We start from the raw sequence: 17583 nt of genomic DNA, 5'->3' as shown, positions 1-17583 counted from the left end.
AACTCAAGCAAAAGATTTCATTCATACTCAAGAAAAGCTTGCAAAACTAAGGAACACTCTGAGTAACAGCTGTGTCATAAGCCACACAGATTGTTCAAGAAAACGGGGAAACACAATCATCACGTGATGGCAGTGAGAGAAAATCAAGAAAATTATAAACCAACGAAAATGTATGGTGCTTTCTCTAGAACACTGATCACTTGATTCACATCTCATTGTTCATTATGATGGATCCCCTGGAAACTACTCAATTCACTTTTTTATAGTGCCATAAATATTGCCTCAAGAACTCACAAAGGTGCCTTATTGCAAGTAAGGGCCAAGCTACAAGTGACGCCTGACACAGGTTGGACTCTTGTCGGCCTCCCTCAAGTTTTGATGGGAAATGTAGGCATCCTGGTCTTGCGGCTTGGCTCTCCGACTGCTGTCCAATGGACTTTTCAACTGTCACTTGTCCAATATTCCGCCAAGCTGCCTACGTTTCCCATCAAAACTTGAGGGAAGCTGACAAGGGTCCAACTAGTGTCAGGCGTCACGTGTAGCTTGGCTCTAAGACTCTCGGTCTGTGAAGGACAGTGTTGTCTGTCCTAACTGGCAGCAGCTTTCCAGATCTCAAGCAGAGGATCACTTGATCCTTTTAGCTGGAGACTGAGACATTCTGCATGCAAAAACAGACGTTCTACCACTGATCCACAACCTCATCTGATAATATACTAGAACTAGTTATCTCTTAGTGGCCCTTCCTCAGTTTTGGGAAATCCAACAAGCATAGCAGCTCTCAAAATTGTGGCAAGTTAAGGATTCTCGTTTTGGTTTTGGCAGACATTTCCACCTGTTGATGTTTGCTTTTATTTGAAGAAATATCCTTTAACTGCATTTGCATGTCTAGGGATTCTAGCCTGTGCAACTGCATGTATGGAAACAAGCAACTGGTTGCTGTGAAAGATGAATTCACGTGGAGTACTTGTACTTTGCCTGTAAGAGTATCTTGTCTATGAAGCACAGAGAGTACCTGCAAGAGTACCTTGTCTACGAAGTATCTGGAGAAGTGAGCTGTGACTCACAAAAGCTCATACCCTACCACAAATTTTGTTAATCTTATAGGTGCTACTGGACTCTTGCTTTTTCCCACTACGTAGCACAAAAACAGCCAAAAAATTAGTTTTGCAAGAGATCACTTTCCCCACATATTGGTAAGAAGGCAAGCCCGATCTCGTCAAATCTGAACAGGTAAGCTTGGTTAGTAATCGGATGGGAGACTTCCAAAGCAGACCAGGGTTGCTAAGCAGAGGCAAGCAATGGAAAACCACCACTGTGAGTCTCTTGCCTTGAAAACCCCACTAAGGTTGCCATAAGTCAGCTATGACTTGATATCATTTTCCTCCACCATCCCTTTCAAGTAGAGAACAAGATGCTGCCTCTTTTCCTTTTTACATGTTAACAAAGCAAGCGAGGTACAAACATGGTGAGAAGAAGAAGATCTGAAAAGAGCCACCACAACCTCCTGCCCATCTACCTGACACAGCCAAAGCACATTGTGTTTAGTCCGATGCTGCATGAATCACAGGCCGAGCCTACCACATTGACTTAGAATCTCTCTACATGTTACTAAATACCTAGGGATGCTCAAGTGCAGGATTGTACGTCTAGTCCTCCATTCACGTGCAGGCTATTCTTGCTCAGTGTACGTGAATGCCGATTTCCCGGGAGCTCCCTTTGTGTGACTGCATCTGCAAGTGATTCCTGAGGGCAAAGCACCAATTCCGCTCTGTTTCTACTAGTACTGTAGACTCCTTTGAATTGACAATTTGCATTTCTTTAAGGTGTGAGAAGGTGTCAAGATCTGCATTTCAAGGAATGGACGTGGAGGAAATTGGGATACTTTTAGCAGTTGAGGAGGAACTGACATCAAACATGTGACATAGAGCAAATTGAAGTGTGACTGTGTGATTGAGTTCATGGAAAGTTGGAGGGGAGACACGTGAAATGAGGTTCACTGAAGCATCCCTAGGTACTTAGTAACATGTAGAGAACCTCTTAGATAAGCTCAAGGGCAAGATGAGTACCCTAACTGGGGAATCAGGACCCCATTGGGAGTGAGTACTTCCTGAAAATGAGAAAGGCATGTGTTGCATCAACCTGTTTTTGTCTGTCACAGCAGGGCTATCTGTGGGACCCAAAAGGCATTCCACAGGCCTCCTGATAGACCCCAGTTTCAGAACTCCTGCCCAAGAGAACTTAGCAAACAGATTGCACTGAGCCCCTTTCTATATAAATTCCATCTGATTCTTTCTGGTGCCCCTGGTTCACACTATGTGGAAGGAAAAAGAACTTTGGTTCCACAAAAGGGACTTACTCACCTGAAAGGCAAAAGTCTCGAGCAGAAGCGAAATCATTGGCGGCTTCTATGCTGAGGTGCACAATATCGAATTGTGAAATGGAAGAATCAACAAGAAATGAGGAACTGTCTAGACTTTGCCACTTGTCCAAAGACACTGCAAAACAAAATGGAGAAGAACAAAATCTGAGATGACCTTAATTTGTATTTGCTGGAAGAAGAAGAAGAAGAAGAAGAAGAAGAAGAAGAAGAAGAAGAAGAATACAGCACTGTGTAACCCATGTTGTCTCAGTGAGAAAGGCAGACTGTAAATAACATAAATGTGCGTGTGTGTGTTATATGGTGCCAAGTCTCCTCTGACCTATGGCAATCCTATGAATGAGACCTCCAAAACATCCTATCATTAATAGACTTGCTCAGATCTTGCAAACTGGAGGATGTGGCTTCCTTTATTGAGTCCAACTGTCTCATGTTAGGTCTTCCTCTTTTCCTACTGCACTTTTCTAGCATTATTGACTTTTCCAGACAGTCTAGTCTTCTCAGGATGTGACCAAAGTACGATAGCCTCAATTTTGTCATTTTAGCTTCTGGGGAGAGTTCAAGCTTGATTTGATCTAGTACCCACTTATTTGTCTTTTTGGCTATCCATGGTAAGTGGAAGGCAATAGGAAAGAGGAAGACCTAAATGAGCTGGCTTGACTCAATAAAGGAAGCCATCTCCTCCAGTTTGCAGGATCTGAGCAGGTCTGTTGATGATAGGACGTTTTGGAGGTCTTTCATTCCTAGGGTCGCTATGGGTTGGAGGCGACTTGACGGCACATAACACACATAGATATGGGCTATGGCCATATTGGCAATCCTATTTGATCCACTTATTTGATTCAGACTTGATTTGACCCATTTATTTGTCTTTTTGGCTGTCCATGGTATCCGTAAAACTGTCCTCCAGCACCACATTTCAAATGAATCCATTTTCTTCCTGTCAGCTTTCTTCATCATCCAACTTTCACATCCATACATAGTAATGGGGAATACCATAGTCTGGATTATCTTGATCTTGGTCCCAAAGAGACATCTTTATCTTTAAGGATCTTAAAGATGGGGATCAAGATCAAGATAATCCAAACTACGGTATTCCCCATTACTATATAAATAAAATATGGCATTGCTTATTGAAATGTCCTTGATATTGACCATACTAATCTCACACTATGTAATCGGTATTGATTTTCAATGAGAGAGGCCAGTTTGTTGTAGCGGTTAAGAGCACAGGACTCTAATCTGGAGAACCAGGTTTGATTCTTCCACTTGAAGCCAGCTGGGTGACCTTGGGTCAATCACAGCTTCTAGCTCTCTCAACCCCGCCCATCTCACAGGGTGTTTTGTTGTGGGGATAATAATGACATACTTTGTAAACCGCTCTGAGTGGGTCTTAAGTCAGCCTGAAGGGTGGTATATAAATCGAATGTTGTTGTTGTTGTTGTTGTTGTTGTTATAAATGGCATAAATAATTAAATCAAATTATTATTATAAATGACAAATAATAAATAATTAAATCAAATTAAAATAATTCATCCATCACAACCCAGACTTTTAGAAGCTGAATGGGTCTGACCCATGATTCCATTTTTGAACTGGTAGTGGAAAATATTTATTTAAAACATGGTATACCTTGTGTTTCCAGCAAAATGATTTCGAGGTAAGTCCCATAAAGAAAACACAATAAAATCAATCACTTATAAACCTACCCCTTAAAACTTAATGAAACATGCAGTTTGAAATTTCATGGTAAGCAGAGACCTTATAAAGCCAATGAAAGAGAAAATGGAAAATATAAGGACTGAAATTATCAGAACAAGGACAAGAAGGGCAGAGGGCAAAACAATAAACCATCATCCAGTAACTTAATAAGATAAGCGGACATAGAGTTTCCAGCAATTCCTAGAGCTACCCATTGTCACTTCTGGGTTGCACAAAGGCCGGCAGTTTTTATTTTTAATGTTTCTCAATTGGTGGGAAGACTTCTATGATAGCAGCAGGCCTGGCAACCCTACAGATGACAAATGATGTAAATAAATAATTGGGTCCCACTTCAAAAAGTTTGAGAACCACGGCCTGAAAGCAACAACAAATTTAGATTCAGCTCACTGAATCTGGGACAGGTTGGGGGAGATTATCTGAATCGATCCAGTGTCTGAATCGATCCAACAGGAAACAAACTTAGCAAGTGAGTATATGTCAATGCAATTGTTATGAGAATTTACTCTTGGATATTGAAGACAACGACAATGCTATTGTTCCTGTGTAATAGGCGAATTGATATCTTTTAGATCAGAACTGGCCAAATTCGGCATTCTTGTTTATTCATCTGCATTCTAGTTTACTTACACTGTGTGAGCCACTTTGAGTCACAGTGAGAACAGCAGATAATAAATAACAAAATTAAACAAATAAAAATAAGTATACTCTTGGGCATGCCATGTTCATTCCCTACAAAATTCAAGATGACATTTAAAACAGGAATAGGAAACTGAGGCCCAGAGGCAAACTATAATGTATAATAACACACCATGTTGGCAAATGCATGCATTTTATGGGAGGGAGTAACAGTAAGAGGGACAGAAAATGGGGTGGAAACGAAGAAACTTGGACTCAGTTTGCACAAGAAAGAGTGAAATCAAAACAGGGAATTTCAGGCTAAGGCAACAGACATGAGAGGTTCAGAAAAATCTTTAGTTTTCAGTGACTGATGCATTATTTCAATCATAACATGCTGATATTAATCAAGTAATCTTCAACATGACAGGGACAGTAAGTGATCGCGGGAAAAATTCCAGTTTAAACTTTTGTGGACCCTCACAACCTTTTTCAAAAGCACTGATTCATATCTAATCTTTTGCCTTGAAAACAAAGAAAAATGAAACCTTAACAGTAACGTATATTTAAGCTGCATGTTTTTAAAACAATAATTACACATCAATTTTCTACCGTCTGCACTGTTGATTGTTGAGTTCCGACAGAGTGGAAGCGGTGTGTCTCGCTCCAGACACAAAGCTGAAAATGAGTACTTACGCTTTTTAAAGAAAGAAAGAAAAAGTTTTGTCTGGATTCCATTGTAAGCCAACGAGTCTGGGTTACCTTAGCGGTTTGCAGAGACATTTTCACTGGGATAATTTTCCACTCGCAACAATTTTTACTGACTCAGACTAAGACTTTGGGCAAGTCATGAAACCTCTTGAGTGTCCTAACATTACCCAATTCAGAGTTATGACTTAAAAAAAAAATAGATCTCAGACATGCTAGTAAGGAATAATTCTATCTGACTCAACGTTCTACGGATATCATCGTTAAAAGTAAAATTAGGTTTACTTATGCCTGTTTTAGCAAAGTGTTGTAGATGTTACTCGCAACAGAACGTGGCTTCTTGATGAGCACAAAGAATTCTTAATATTAAATTCACAAGTCACAAGAGCCTTACAACAGGTATGGAAGAGGGAAGCTCGCATTTCAGGCTACCAACCCTGACTAGGAAAAGAAGGTTGTAGGGATCTTTATTGTCATCCGCCAATGGATCTTGGCTCGTATATATTGCCTTAACAACGCATTTCATTAATTTCCCATATTAGAAAAGGATTAATTGGGACTTTCTGCCAAGTTTCAAGACTTTTATATAGTCAGAAATTGGCTCTGAAACATTGTCCTCTCTTGCCAAAAGAAGTCAATGTCCCATGATTCAGACTGTATATTACAAGAATTGAAATTTTTAATTGAAGATAAGCACATTTGTAAATAGAAATCCAACGGCTGTCATTCACGTTTGTTTCTGATCTAATGATAGCTGTAGGTGACATCTACACTTTATAAATGAAGAATCTCTCTCTTTCGTGACCTGACAAGTCTCTGGCTATGTAATCAGTATGACTCTTCCTTGAAGCAATGAAATGTTTTCTATAGTATCGTGTTCAAATGTTCTTGTTTTATGCTTTGAATCTGGTGAAGAAGTGCAGGATGCATATGGAAATCCAACTATTGTCATTCACATTTGTTTCTGATCTAATGACAACTGTAGGTGACAGCTACACTTCCATTTTTTTTAAAGAAGAATCATTCTCTTTCATCATCTGACAGTTCTGGCTATTTAATTGGCATGGTTCTTCCTTGAAACGATGGAACGTTTTCTATAGTGTCATGTTTTAATTTTCTTATCTTATGCTTTGAATATGATGATGGAGTACAGAATGTGAAAAGTTTGATGAATATAAATTATAGCATTGTTACTGTCCATCACTGCCAATCAGTGGGAAACTGAACATCGTGTAGCTCTATACAGACAATCTGTCTAAGTAGAGAGAGAAAGAACAAATGGGCAAAAGCATGCTGACCCTGCCCTCAGTCTCTACACAATCACTTAGTCATCTGTGTTGGAAGAGGAGGACTCAGCGTTCTTCCTTTCCTCAGGTTTCAGAGGGGGACAAACCAAAGACTTAGAAAGATAGAGAGGTCAGGGAATTCTCTATACTGCAGATTGCTGTTCTCAGGACTTCCTCCTCCTGACTTCCTTCTTCTCTTCTTACTGGCTTTGTTCCAGGCACCATCTCTCTCCTTCTCTTCCCTCTATCTTGGAAGCATGGGTGCAGGACTTGTTCTAGTACCCATGCCCATCCTTAGACTAGATAGGTAGTTAGAATCTGTCGCTCCTCCTTTCCTATCAGAGTATGGTGTTCCTACAATAAAGAACTCTTATTTCCTCTCTAAGTATAAGCAAGTGTATGATTTGTTATTTTCTCTCCTGCACACACACCAGCGAGCAGAACCAGCTCATAACCACCTGTAAGCGCACTTCCTCTGCTAAACGACACTGCCCAAACATGGAAACCTCTAATTAGGTTTCTGGGGCCAACATATGATTTATTTATCAGTCTGTCCAGTGGAAGATATGCAAGCATGGAAGAGGTGCTTGCACATATGCTCCGTCTCCATGTTCACCGATGCTGCTTGCTGAACATTGCTAATCACAGAGAGGGAGCACGTACATAGATACTTCCTTCCACTTGATTTTGTACCATGCAGATGACTCAGTTTGCTCTCCCTCCCTGCATGCATCTTGAAGGCACAGACAGATGGTCTGTACAAGACTTGTGAGTAGTTAGCAGTGATAAAACCTCATCCACCTCAGGTTGCTGGTAGTGAGGTGCAAAACATTCCCTGAAAAGAGAAAAGTAGACTAACAGGGGGAAGGGAAGTCTACATTCTTTTCCCTGACATATTAATTTTCTCTATGTAGTGAGGTACAGGGTGGTTTTTAAATAGGTCACCCCTTGCCTCCACTGCAACCTGAAGTAAAACAGTCCAGGGAAAGTTGGATCTAAGGACTGATTAAAGTGGCCTTGATACTACCAGGGCTCATTTTGAGGGGGAACGCGCAGAAACGCAGTTCTGGTAGTTCTCCAAAGAGGTCACGTCAGGTGGCCCCGCCCACCTGATTTTTGGCCATTTTGGGCCCATTTTTGGCCTGGATTGGGCCCAAAATGACGAGGAACGGGCCTAAACAGCCACGATTGGTCCCAAAACTGCCAGGATCAGGCCTCTGATGGGTGGTGGCTCACTCTCCTGTTCAGCAGCGGCCCAATCCTGACCATTTTGGGCCCCTTTTCAGCCATTTTCAACCCCTTTTTGCCATTTTGGGCCCAATTTCGGCCCTGAATGGCCAGGATTGGGTCCAAAACAGCCAGGATAGGTGAGGTCAGGGGGCGTGGCATATGATAATGAGTTATGCTAATGAGTTATGTTAATGAGTTCCTGCAACTCTTTTTCTACGAAATGACCCCTGGACACGAATCCTAAAGAAGTACAGCATCGCTGAAAGACCACAGAGAGGCTGTTGGAATCTAGCTACACTACGAAGCAAACCCACGACAACTTTCAGACATCGCGATCCACGGGAGAGACAGGTGTATATCCATGCCGTAGTCCTCATTACCATTATACGTAAAACTTCCAATTCAGGGAAAATTCTGCATGAGCAGAACTCCACATTGCTTAGAAGTTTCCGTTTTCTGTACAGTTCAAACCGTGCCCACCGAGCCCCATTTTGGTAACCACGTTCAGTGGATAATTACAGCAATTTGAATCCAACCAGCTCTGTAACTTTTATTGCAAAATTACACGCATCCCATGGGGACGGCTGCTGTTTTCCAGATGTTCTTTTCACTGGGATGTGGGAAGAAGCAGCAGCGATAGTTTGATCTATTACGGACTTTGGGCAAAGAACAGGAGGATAGTCCTTGAAAAACAGCTTCCTGAATAAACAGAGGCCTGCCACGGTTACGAACATTACTATCAGTGACTATAAATGTAAAAAAACTGAAACAAAGCCTAAGCAGATATGTAAAATTTCTGGAAAGTTTAAAGAAGTGTGAGGAGGATTTTTTTTTCCATTCTGGGAGCAGGTGAGGCGTAGGGAAAATGAAAATGTTGGAGAAATTTGAAATATAATAATAATATTTGATTTGCATACCGCTCTTCAGGACAACTTAATGCCCAATCAGAGCAGTTTACAAAGTATTCTATTATCCCCCCGACATCACTCTGTGAGGTGGGTGGGGCTGAGAGAACTCCAAGAAGCTGTGACAGACATGAGGCTGAACAGCCATTGCTTTAAAACATTTCTTTTCCAGGCCACAGTGACTTCCCATCTGTGGTTAGAAGTTTTATCATCACTCCCAAACTCTAATGCTGCATCTCTTGTCTCTGTAGTTTCTGTCTGCATTAGATCTCTCAACTGCAGCGCAGGAGAGAGTCCTAGGTTTTTCAGTTACAATGATGATGATCTCTTTTGCGCATGTCTTCCTGGTCTCCAAACTGGGACACGAGCAGAAGTCAAATGAGACATCTGTCGTTTAGGGTAGAACTCGCAAAGGCAAAAAAAAAATGTGAATATGTGGAAAGAACGCATTACATTCTGTTTGCCCTCCTCCGCTTTCTCAAGCCTTCCGCATTTATATAGCAAGGCCTTTGGGGACAGACATAAACATTGACAAAAATGCCTGATGCCACTGGGGTAAAGCGCGGTGAGAATATAATAAACAGGATAACAGCAATTCGCTGCTCAAATTACTCTAGCTTTGGGGAAAAGCTTGGCATGCAGAATTGATTGGGAGGTGGTAGGACTCTCCTAGAAAAGAAAAACGGGGAGGGGGATAAGAAGTCTGTTGTGATGCGTGCCTCTCTTGCTGTGTACTTCACTGGGCTGCAGCCACTGCCGTTTAGATTAACAACCACATTGCTGCCACCCTGCCGACCGTCAAGGAAGGGGGAATGATGCGTAATGCATATGTTTTATTTCAAACGTGTTCTGCTCACATGTTTTTGCCAGCCTCGCTGGAGAAGAATGCAGCAGCCTGTGCCATTTCCCCCCTAACCCCTCCTTGGTATAATAACTATAATCTCACCTCTGGGATTACTATGTTGCCATGCATACAAAGCTGTTATTTCATGGCACGGAGGGGCTGTTGGATGCGAAATGGAAGCCCGCTGCATTTTTTTTGACAGTGCTTGCACTGGGCATCAGGCACAGCAGGAGGAAAGTATGCCAGATGTTTATCTAGATGTTAAACTACGCTGCTTATAAATAGGGCACAACCTCAGCTCTCTGGAACGAGCAGTTACAAGTAGGTCGGGCAACGTTTTAAGGTTCAGTGGCTCTGTGTTTCCATGGCCCATTTGGGATGGCCTGAATGAATAAACAGCAGAATAATTTTCATGCTCCTTCCTGAAGGAATTCATAGGATCTTTAGGGCCTGTTTGTACCTTTAATTATCTTGAGATAAGGTGCATTTTTGTTTAGCCCTTGTCACTGAATTATCTTCCTGATTATTGGCTTCATCAGAAGTTTCTATATCTGTTATACCCTGCCTTTCTCCCCGACAGGGACCCAGAGCAGTTCATATCATTCTCTCATTCTTTTTATCCTCACGACAATCTTGTGAGGTAGGCTAGGCTCAGAGAGGTAGGTTGGACAGTGAAGAAAGCTGGCAGGAAGAAAATTGATTCATTTGAAATGTGGTGCTGGAGGAGAGTTTTGCGGATACCATGGACAGCCAAAAAGACAAATAAGTGGGTACTAGATCAAGTCAAGCCTGAATCCTCCCTAGAAGCTAAGAAGACAAAACTGAGGCTATTGTACTTTGGTCACAACATGAGAAGACAAGATTCTCTGGAAAAGTCAATAATGCTAGGAAAAGTGGAAGGCAGTAGGAAAAGAGGAAGACCTAAAGCAAGATGGCTTGACTCAATAAAAGAAGCCACATCCTCCAGTTTGCAGGATCCAAGCAAGTCTGTTAGTGATAGAATATTTTGGAGATCTTTCATTCATAGGGTCGCCATAGGTCGGAGGCAACTTAACGGCATATAACATACACACACACACACACACAGGTTAGGTTAGAGAGACTGGTCCAAGTGGGAATTCTCTTAATTCCTCTTTGCCAAATTTCAACCTGAAATCGAGCAATCCTTTCCTATTCCTCTTTGTAGGAATTTGAGTCAGTTTCGAATCAATTCTCTTTTATGAAGAGGAGCATTCGATTTAGATCTCTAAGAAGTAAAGTATTTATTTATTTACGTACTATGAGAATAGGTGGAAAAGAACAAGGTGAGACATTAAACAAATAATTAAGCACAAGCATGGACTTGTCTGTACATATCCTTGCTGCATTAGACTGTTTTTTTACCATTCATATCATATTACAGCGGCCCAACAACAGGCAGAAATCCACAGGTGAGGATATCTACACTATCACATGGTTTTTTTAAAAAACCCTCAAAATTAAATGAATGAAGAAACCAAAGAGAGTTCGTCTTTTGAAACAGGAAAAGAGAATGATGATGATGACGACGACGACGACGACGACGACGACGACGACGACGACGACGACGACGACAACAACAACAACAACAACAACGGATTTATATACTGCCCTTCAGGACAACTTAATGCCCACTCAGAGCAATTGAACATTTTTTAAATATGTGTGCGTTTTTAAATATTTAATTAGTTTTATTGGTTTTTAAAGGTACATGTATTTTTTATTGTTGTATAAATTGTAATCTGCCCTGAGCCTGCTGATGCAGGGAGGGTGGAATATAAATCAAATCAAATAAATAAATAAATTTACAAAGTGTGTTATTATTATCCTCACGACAATCACCCTGTGGGGTAGGTGGAGCTGAGAGAGCTCTGAGAGAGCTGTGACTGACCCAAGGTCACCCAGCTGGCTTCAAGTGGAGGAGTGGGGAATCAAACCCAGCTCTCCAGATTAGAGTCTCATGCTCTGAACAAAATATTAGGAAAGAATTTTGAGAGAGAATTCTTGAGTTCAAAAGACAATGGACAGTCTACAAAAGGGAAAACCCTGAAATTCTATTTTGCGGTCTCTCTGTATTTTGTTTCCTTACCGTTTTCTTCTGTTCCAGGTAAATGAACAGCTGGGCACACGCTGGGGACATTGGCCACTGGGGAAAAATATATGAATACAGCTTGTTAAAAAAAAGTTATTAAATTGAGAATGTATAATTAATATTAAAATAGACTAATAGTTAAGCTAAACAGGTAAACTGATAAATTAATATAATAAATATTATGAGGCTGAATATAACGTTGATTACAAAATGTTTAGTCTCACCTTGTGCTGAATCCTAAAAATATGTGATTAGATATTTACCTAGAAGTATTATAGTTTTTTCTCTGTGTAACAGACCAATCGAGGGAGAGGAGTAATATTATGAAATTTAGCTGTGTTATATATCTTGCTTATATTTTCTGTTGTCGCTTAAAAATCTCTTATTTTGTACTCTGTTCAAGATTCTTTATGCACTTTCAAATGTCATTTTTCTTTTCTTTTAAATAAAATGTATATTTAAAAAAGACAGTGGTTGCAAAATGATTCGTGTGGCTCATAAATGGATGGAATGTGAAGAGACTCTTCCATCCTACAATTGATTATTAATAAAGAGCCCCAAATTAATTTATTTTGTTACATTCCTGCAAGGCAATATCTGAATGGGACAGGCCAGCCAAAGGAGTCCTAATGCACTCCATACCATAGTAAAAGCCCATGGATGTGGAAGAACTCGTTTGGGGATAGCAATCATATACAGAAGCTCTGGCTACAACTTGTGCCTTAATGGTCTTGAAGTAACTGTCCAGAGCTACATACTATAAAGATAGTTTTCTGCACTGCTCCGTTTTCTATGCACAGCATTTTAATGCATAGGCTGGAAAGTTGTACCCACTATATCTCATTTTTGGTAGCTGTACCAGCAGCCACCTGTTGTGGCAATCCACTCAATGCTTCAACTCCCTGTTTCTCAGAGTCTCTTTACACGAGACATCTGATACGTGAAGAACACGTGTCAGGAGATGCAATGGTAGCCGGGTAGGGTAGTTCAAAAAGACAGAGACGGCGGCATGGCAAACACTTTGCTATACACTGGAGCTATGTGAAGGGGCTGGGAAATGCCCAGAAGGAAACTTCAGCCTATTATAGCTTCTCCAAGTCTAAGCTGGGCTCTGGAAGGCTGCTCCAGCCCATTTCCATTCCTCGCTGCCCTCTGGTTGCGATCCTACACAGTTTTAGACTGGAGAGGTGAAATTGACAGAGCTTTCAGGGAGGTAAAGGTGAAATTAACAAACTCTCCGCCAGCTCTGTCTTTTAAAACTACGCTTCCTGGCTAACATTGCGTCTCTCTACACTTAATGAACACGCACCGAGGTGTCTCGTGTAGAGAGACTCTCAGTCCCTGGCAGGCAGCAAATGTTAGAGATTATAGAGCCAGTAAGATGACACAGATAGCTGAGAGGGAAACAGTTAATTTAGCAAGTCACAAGTTGGACTAGTCTGCCATAGGTTGTTCTATTGATAGTACTGGATAGATGTTCATACTTTCAGCAGTTGATTGGAATGAGTAACCTTGTCTATGATTCTATGAAAACTTGATCCACACAACTAAAATTTGCACAGGAAGCAAATTGCATTTAATCGTATTTATCCCATATTATGCTTCTATCTCCCATTCCTCCCCTTCCTTTCTATCACCACTTGCTGCATGCACATTTACTGTACAAATTAAGTACAAACAGTTCTCTATTTTATTCTATTGCAGTAAGAGATACAGGATCAGTGCTATAGTTTTGTGTGTGTGAGAGTGCATGTGTGTGTTTTCTTGTGGAGTTTTAAAAATAAGCTTGAGACACTCCACCCATGCATGCAAAATACCACTGCGGTCAGCTAGTCATTCCAAACAAAGTTTTATTGGTTGATATAATTGGATGGTCAGGAAAGGATGAAGAAAATATAAACACTACATAGGATGAAATATGAGACCTACGGGGAAAAGCCACCGGGAAGCAGGATGCTAATTAGCAGGCCTGAGATATAAAAAAAGACAACCAACAGTTCAACTGAGTTTAGCCTCCAAAAAAATGTAAGTTCTTCCAGACTGCAGATGCCCTTGGGATTTTAAGTTATACAAAGGGAAGTGTCATGGCCTCTGTCTCCAACAAATAATCAGCAAGTCAACACAAAAATGATCAGAGGTGACCTCAGTGTTCTCTCTGAAGCTTGCATAATTTGACTAGAATTTCAGTTCTCCTTTCAATGTGCGTGACTGCAAGGTTTCTTCTGCTCTGCCTTCCTAGTAAGGCCTTGCATTACTGGCATCTGACAAAGAAACTTGCAGACTAAGTACTGGAAATGATCGGTATCAGTAAGTGACCTACAGAGCGGCTGGCTGTTTGTGTTTATCTGTTGTTTGATTATAGAAGTTAACATTGTCTCATGTTACATGGAAGCATGAAACAATAAGATAACCAGGGGCTCATTTCGAGGGGGAACGCACAGGAATGCAGTTCCGGTAGTTCCCCAAAGAGGTCACTCACATGTCAGGTGGCCCTGCCATTTTGGGCCCGTTTCGGCCTGGATTGGGGCCGAAAAGGCCCAGATCGGGCATCTGACGGGTGGTGGATCACTCTCCTGCTTATCAGCGGACTGATCCTAACCATTTTGGGCCCCTTTTCAGACATTTTCACCCCCTTTTTGCCATTTTGGGCCCAATTTTGGCCCTGAATGGCCAGGATTGGGTCCAAAACAGCCAGAATAGGTAATATCAGGGGGTGTGGCATATGCAAATCAGTTATACTAATGACACACTTCCAGTGATGGGAAGAGGCGTGGCATATGCTAATGAGTTATGCGAATGAGTTATGCTAATGAGTTCCTCCAGCTCTTTTTCTACAAAATGACCCCTGAAGATAACCATCTAACTCTCCTGTATGAGTTTAACATTCTTTATCAGAACAATGATTTTTATTTGATTATAGTTGCTTTTATGGGTGACATTGTAAAGGCTAACACTGATTCTGCACACGTTGGATAATGCACTTTCAAAGCACTTTAGCAATCGTTTGGAAGTGGATTTTTTGTTTCACACTCAAAAAATTCAGTTCCAAATGATCTCTAAAGAGGATTGGAAGTGCATTATCCAACGTGTGCGGAATCAACGTAAGTTCTGAATCAGCAGCAAATCTGATTTGACTTCCCTGCTTATAATATTTGGGCTTTCCCTTGCAGTAAATCAGAAAAGACAGAAACAAGACAAAATTTGCCTTGGTCACAAACTAACATCTGAGGCATTGACTGCATCTGTCAACCTTGCACCCGAAACAAATACAGATGTGGAATTTTTGATTCCTCAACCACAGATTCCATCTCAGCAGCAACAGGGAGCTGGAAACTGGTAACCTCTTCTGGCCTAGCACTCCTAGACATTGTTTTATACAAACCATGGCCCTCTAAAACTGCCTAGTTCTAAAAATTTTAGACCGGCCCTCAGTGAGTTGGTAAGCTCGTGTGTGGGATGTACCACTTCAGACTGAAGGTCAGGTAATAGCACCACATTTGGTCAGATAGTATAGATTCTCCAATGTGATGTTATTTTAACATCAAGTTAAAGAATCTCTATGATCACAACAGAGAATTGCACTGAATCTTTAGATGCATGGTTTTCCTGAATCACAGAGACTTCACTCAGTGGACCTTAACTCCCCCCTACCCCCCATGGTTCTCACACTAGGCAGACATCAGCAAACCTCGGGAAACCCTTGAGGGTACTACGTACTCAATTCACGACGAGTCAAATAAGTGTGTCTATGGAACTTTAAAAAATTCTTTTCTCCTATCCTCCATACTTGAATGACACTGTGAAAGTTACCAAAGATCTGAGTAATGATCCGTGATGTTGAGATTGCTTCAGTATGCGCTGTGGCACTTTTAAAGAAAATCCACCCCAGTGTCTCCATGTAGGGGGCACCCTCTCTGTGTGAACACCCATGTGGAGCGCTCAGCATATGTGTCACACATAAAGTTCAATAGGATAAGTAGTACAGCCAATGGAGGGAAGGAAACTCACATTTCACAGAATCACAGAATCACAGGGTTGGAAGGGACCTCCAGGGGCATCTAGTCCAACCCCCTGCACAATGCAGGAAATTCACAACTACCTCCCCTTCCCCCACTCCCCCAGTGACCCGTGCTCCATGCCCAGAAGATGGCAAAACACCGTTAGGATCCCTAGCCAAACTGGCCTGGGGAAAAATGCTATCAGACCCCAAGGTGGCAATCGGCCTTACCCTGGGTGTGTAAGAAGGGGCCACGAGAACTAGGCACTGATGTAACCCTTCCTGCCCTCCCTCTCATGGTCTACCTAGGTTCATTTGATCATTAATAATTAATTTTAATAGAATTTAATAACAAATCTTGGCTAAAATTATACTTCCTTTGTGTCAGCCAGGGAATTCTGCTCATAGGCAAGTTTGTCTTAATTGCTATCTACCTACACATCCATATTTTTTTTTTAAAAAATGTCTCAGATATAGGCAAATGATCTGATTTCCTGTTTACCTCCTTTTTGATACCAGCCAAAGGGATGGATCCTGGCTTCTGCTTGCAGAGGTGCACAGTCGGAAACCCGCCAGTCATTCCTTAGTTCTTCACTGCAGGTTTGGATTCCCAAATTATTCAGGATTAAGCATAAGACTTTGCCATCTGCAGAGGGGAGATGCATCTGTGGTAGTCACTTTGTAAGTGTAAATATTAGGCAGACAAATTTATTTATTGGTTATTTATAGTCCATCTTTCTCACTGAGACTCAAGGAGGATTACACAGGGTAAGTCAATACAATCAATTCATTACACTGATAAGCCTATGGGGAGAGCTTTCCTTCTGTTCCATCATTTGCAAAGTGTCTAGTGGTCTCTCTACACAAGACATCTTACCTAGAGACACTCAAGTGAACTTCATGTGCCCCACCCCCCTCCAACTTCACATGCACTGGCTCACACAGTCACTCTTCAATTTGCTCCATGTGAATACATTCACGAGTCCGATATGAGTTCCTCCTCAATTTCTAAAAGTATCCCAGTTTCCCCCACATCCATTCATTGAAACGCAGATCTTGACACGTTCTCACGCCTTAAAGAAATACCAATTGGCAAGTCAAAGGAGCCTACAGTACTTGTTCTCGCAGCAAAAACAGAGCTGAATTGGCCCTCTGCCCTCCGGAATCCCTTGAAAATGCAGTCACACAAAGGGAGCTCCCGTGAAAGTGGCATTCACGGGCGCCAAGCAAAAACAGCCTGCACATGAATTGAGGACTACATGTACAATTCTACACTTGAACATCCCAAGGTACTTAGTAATGCGTGTTTCTACCCTAGATTTTTGTAGGTGCTCCATAAACCTCTGAATATCAGCACCAGGAAGCAACATCAAGGAAAGGCCTTGGCGACTAATGCCCTATTTGTTGGCCCTCCATAGTAACTGGTCGGGCACTGTGTCAGACAGGACGCTGGACTTAATGGAACACTGGACTGATCCATCAGGGCTCTTTTCATGTCTTATGAAACAGTGACTGACACTATGATTTAGAGATGGAAACCTATTCACTGCTCTCGATAGGTTCTCTGATAAAGTGTAGCACAGCAGTGAAGCTTTTGGGTCAAACTAAAGTTATGTCAGGCTGTCCTTGATTAATCAGTCTTAAAAAAAACCAAAACAGATGCGGGAAGCAACTAATCTGCTCTCAGAAGTGACATGTCGAGTGGCCTCATCTGCGGCACAGAAAATGTTCACATGGTGTCATTTTCCTAGTCCATTGAATTTTGGATCCTGTGCTGAATCCACATGCC

General features: G+C 41.6%; 1 protein-coding gene across 1 annotated transcript in view; it reads right to left on the bottom strand.

Annotated features, from left to right (window-relative positions):
• Positions 1-17583, bottom strand: part of TG (thyroglobulin) — a 224437-nt gene that overhangs the window by 115856 nt on the left and 90998 nt on the right. The window contains exons 34-37 of the mRNA XM_054985907.1: positions 16297-16440; positions 13618-13626; positions 11795-11851; positions 2361-2495 (exon numbers count right to left, since the gene is read on the bottom strand). Coding sequence (XP_054841882.1) covers positions 2361-2495; positions 11795-11851; positions 13618-13626; positions 16297-16440 — 345 coding nt within the window. The remainder of the gene's footprint in view (positions 1-2360; positions 2496-11794; positions 11852-13617; positions 13627-16296; positions 16441-17583) is intronic.

Source organism: Eublepharis macularius, chromosome 7, assembly GCF_028583425.1.
Source record: "Eublepharis macularius isolate TG4126 chromosome 7, MPM_Emac_v1.0, whole genome shotgun sequence".
Taxonomy (NCBI): domain Eukaryota; kingdom Metazoa; phylum Chordata; class Lepidosauria; order Squamata; family Eublepharidae; genus Eublepharis; species Eublepharis macularius.
Note: the sequence above shows the minus strand (reverse complement) of the source record. Positions and strands in the feature narration are given on the sequence as shown.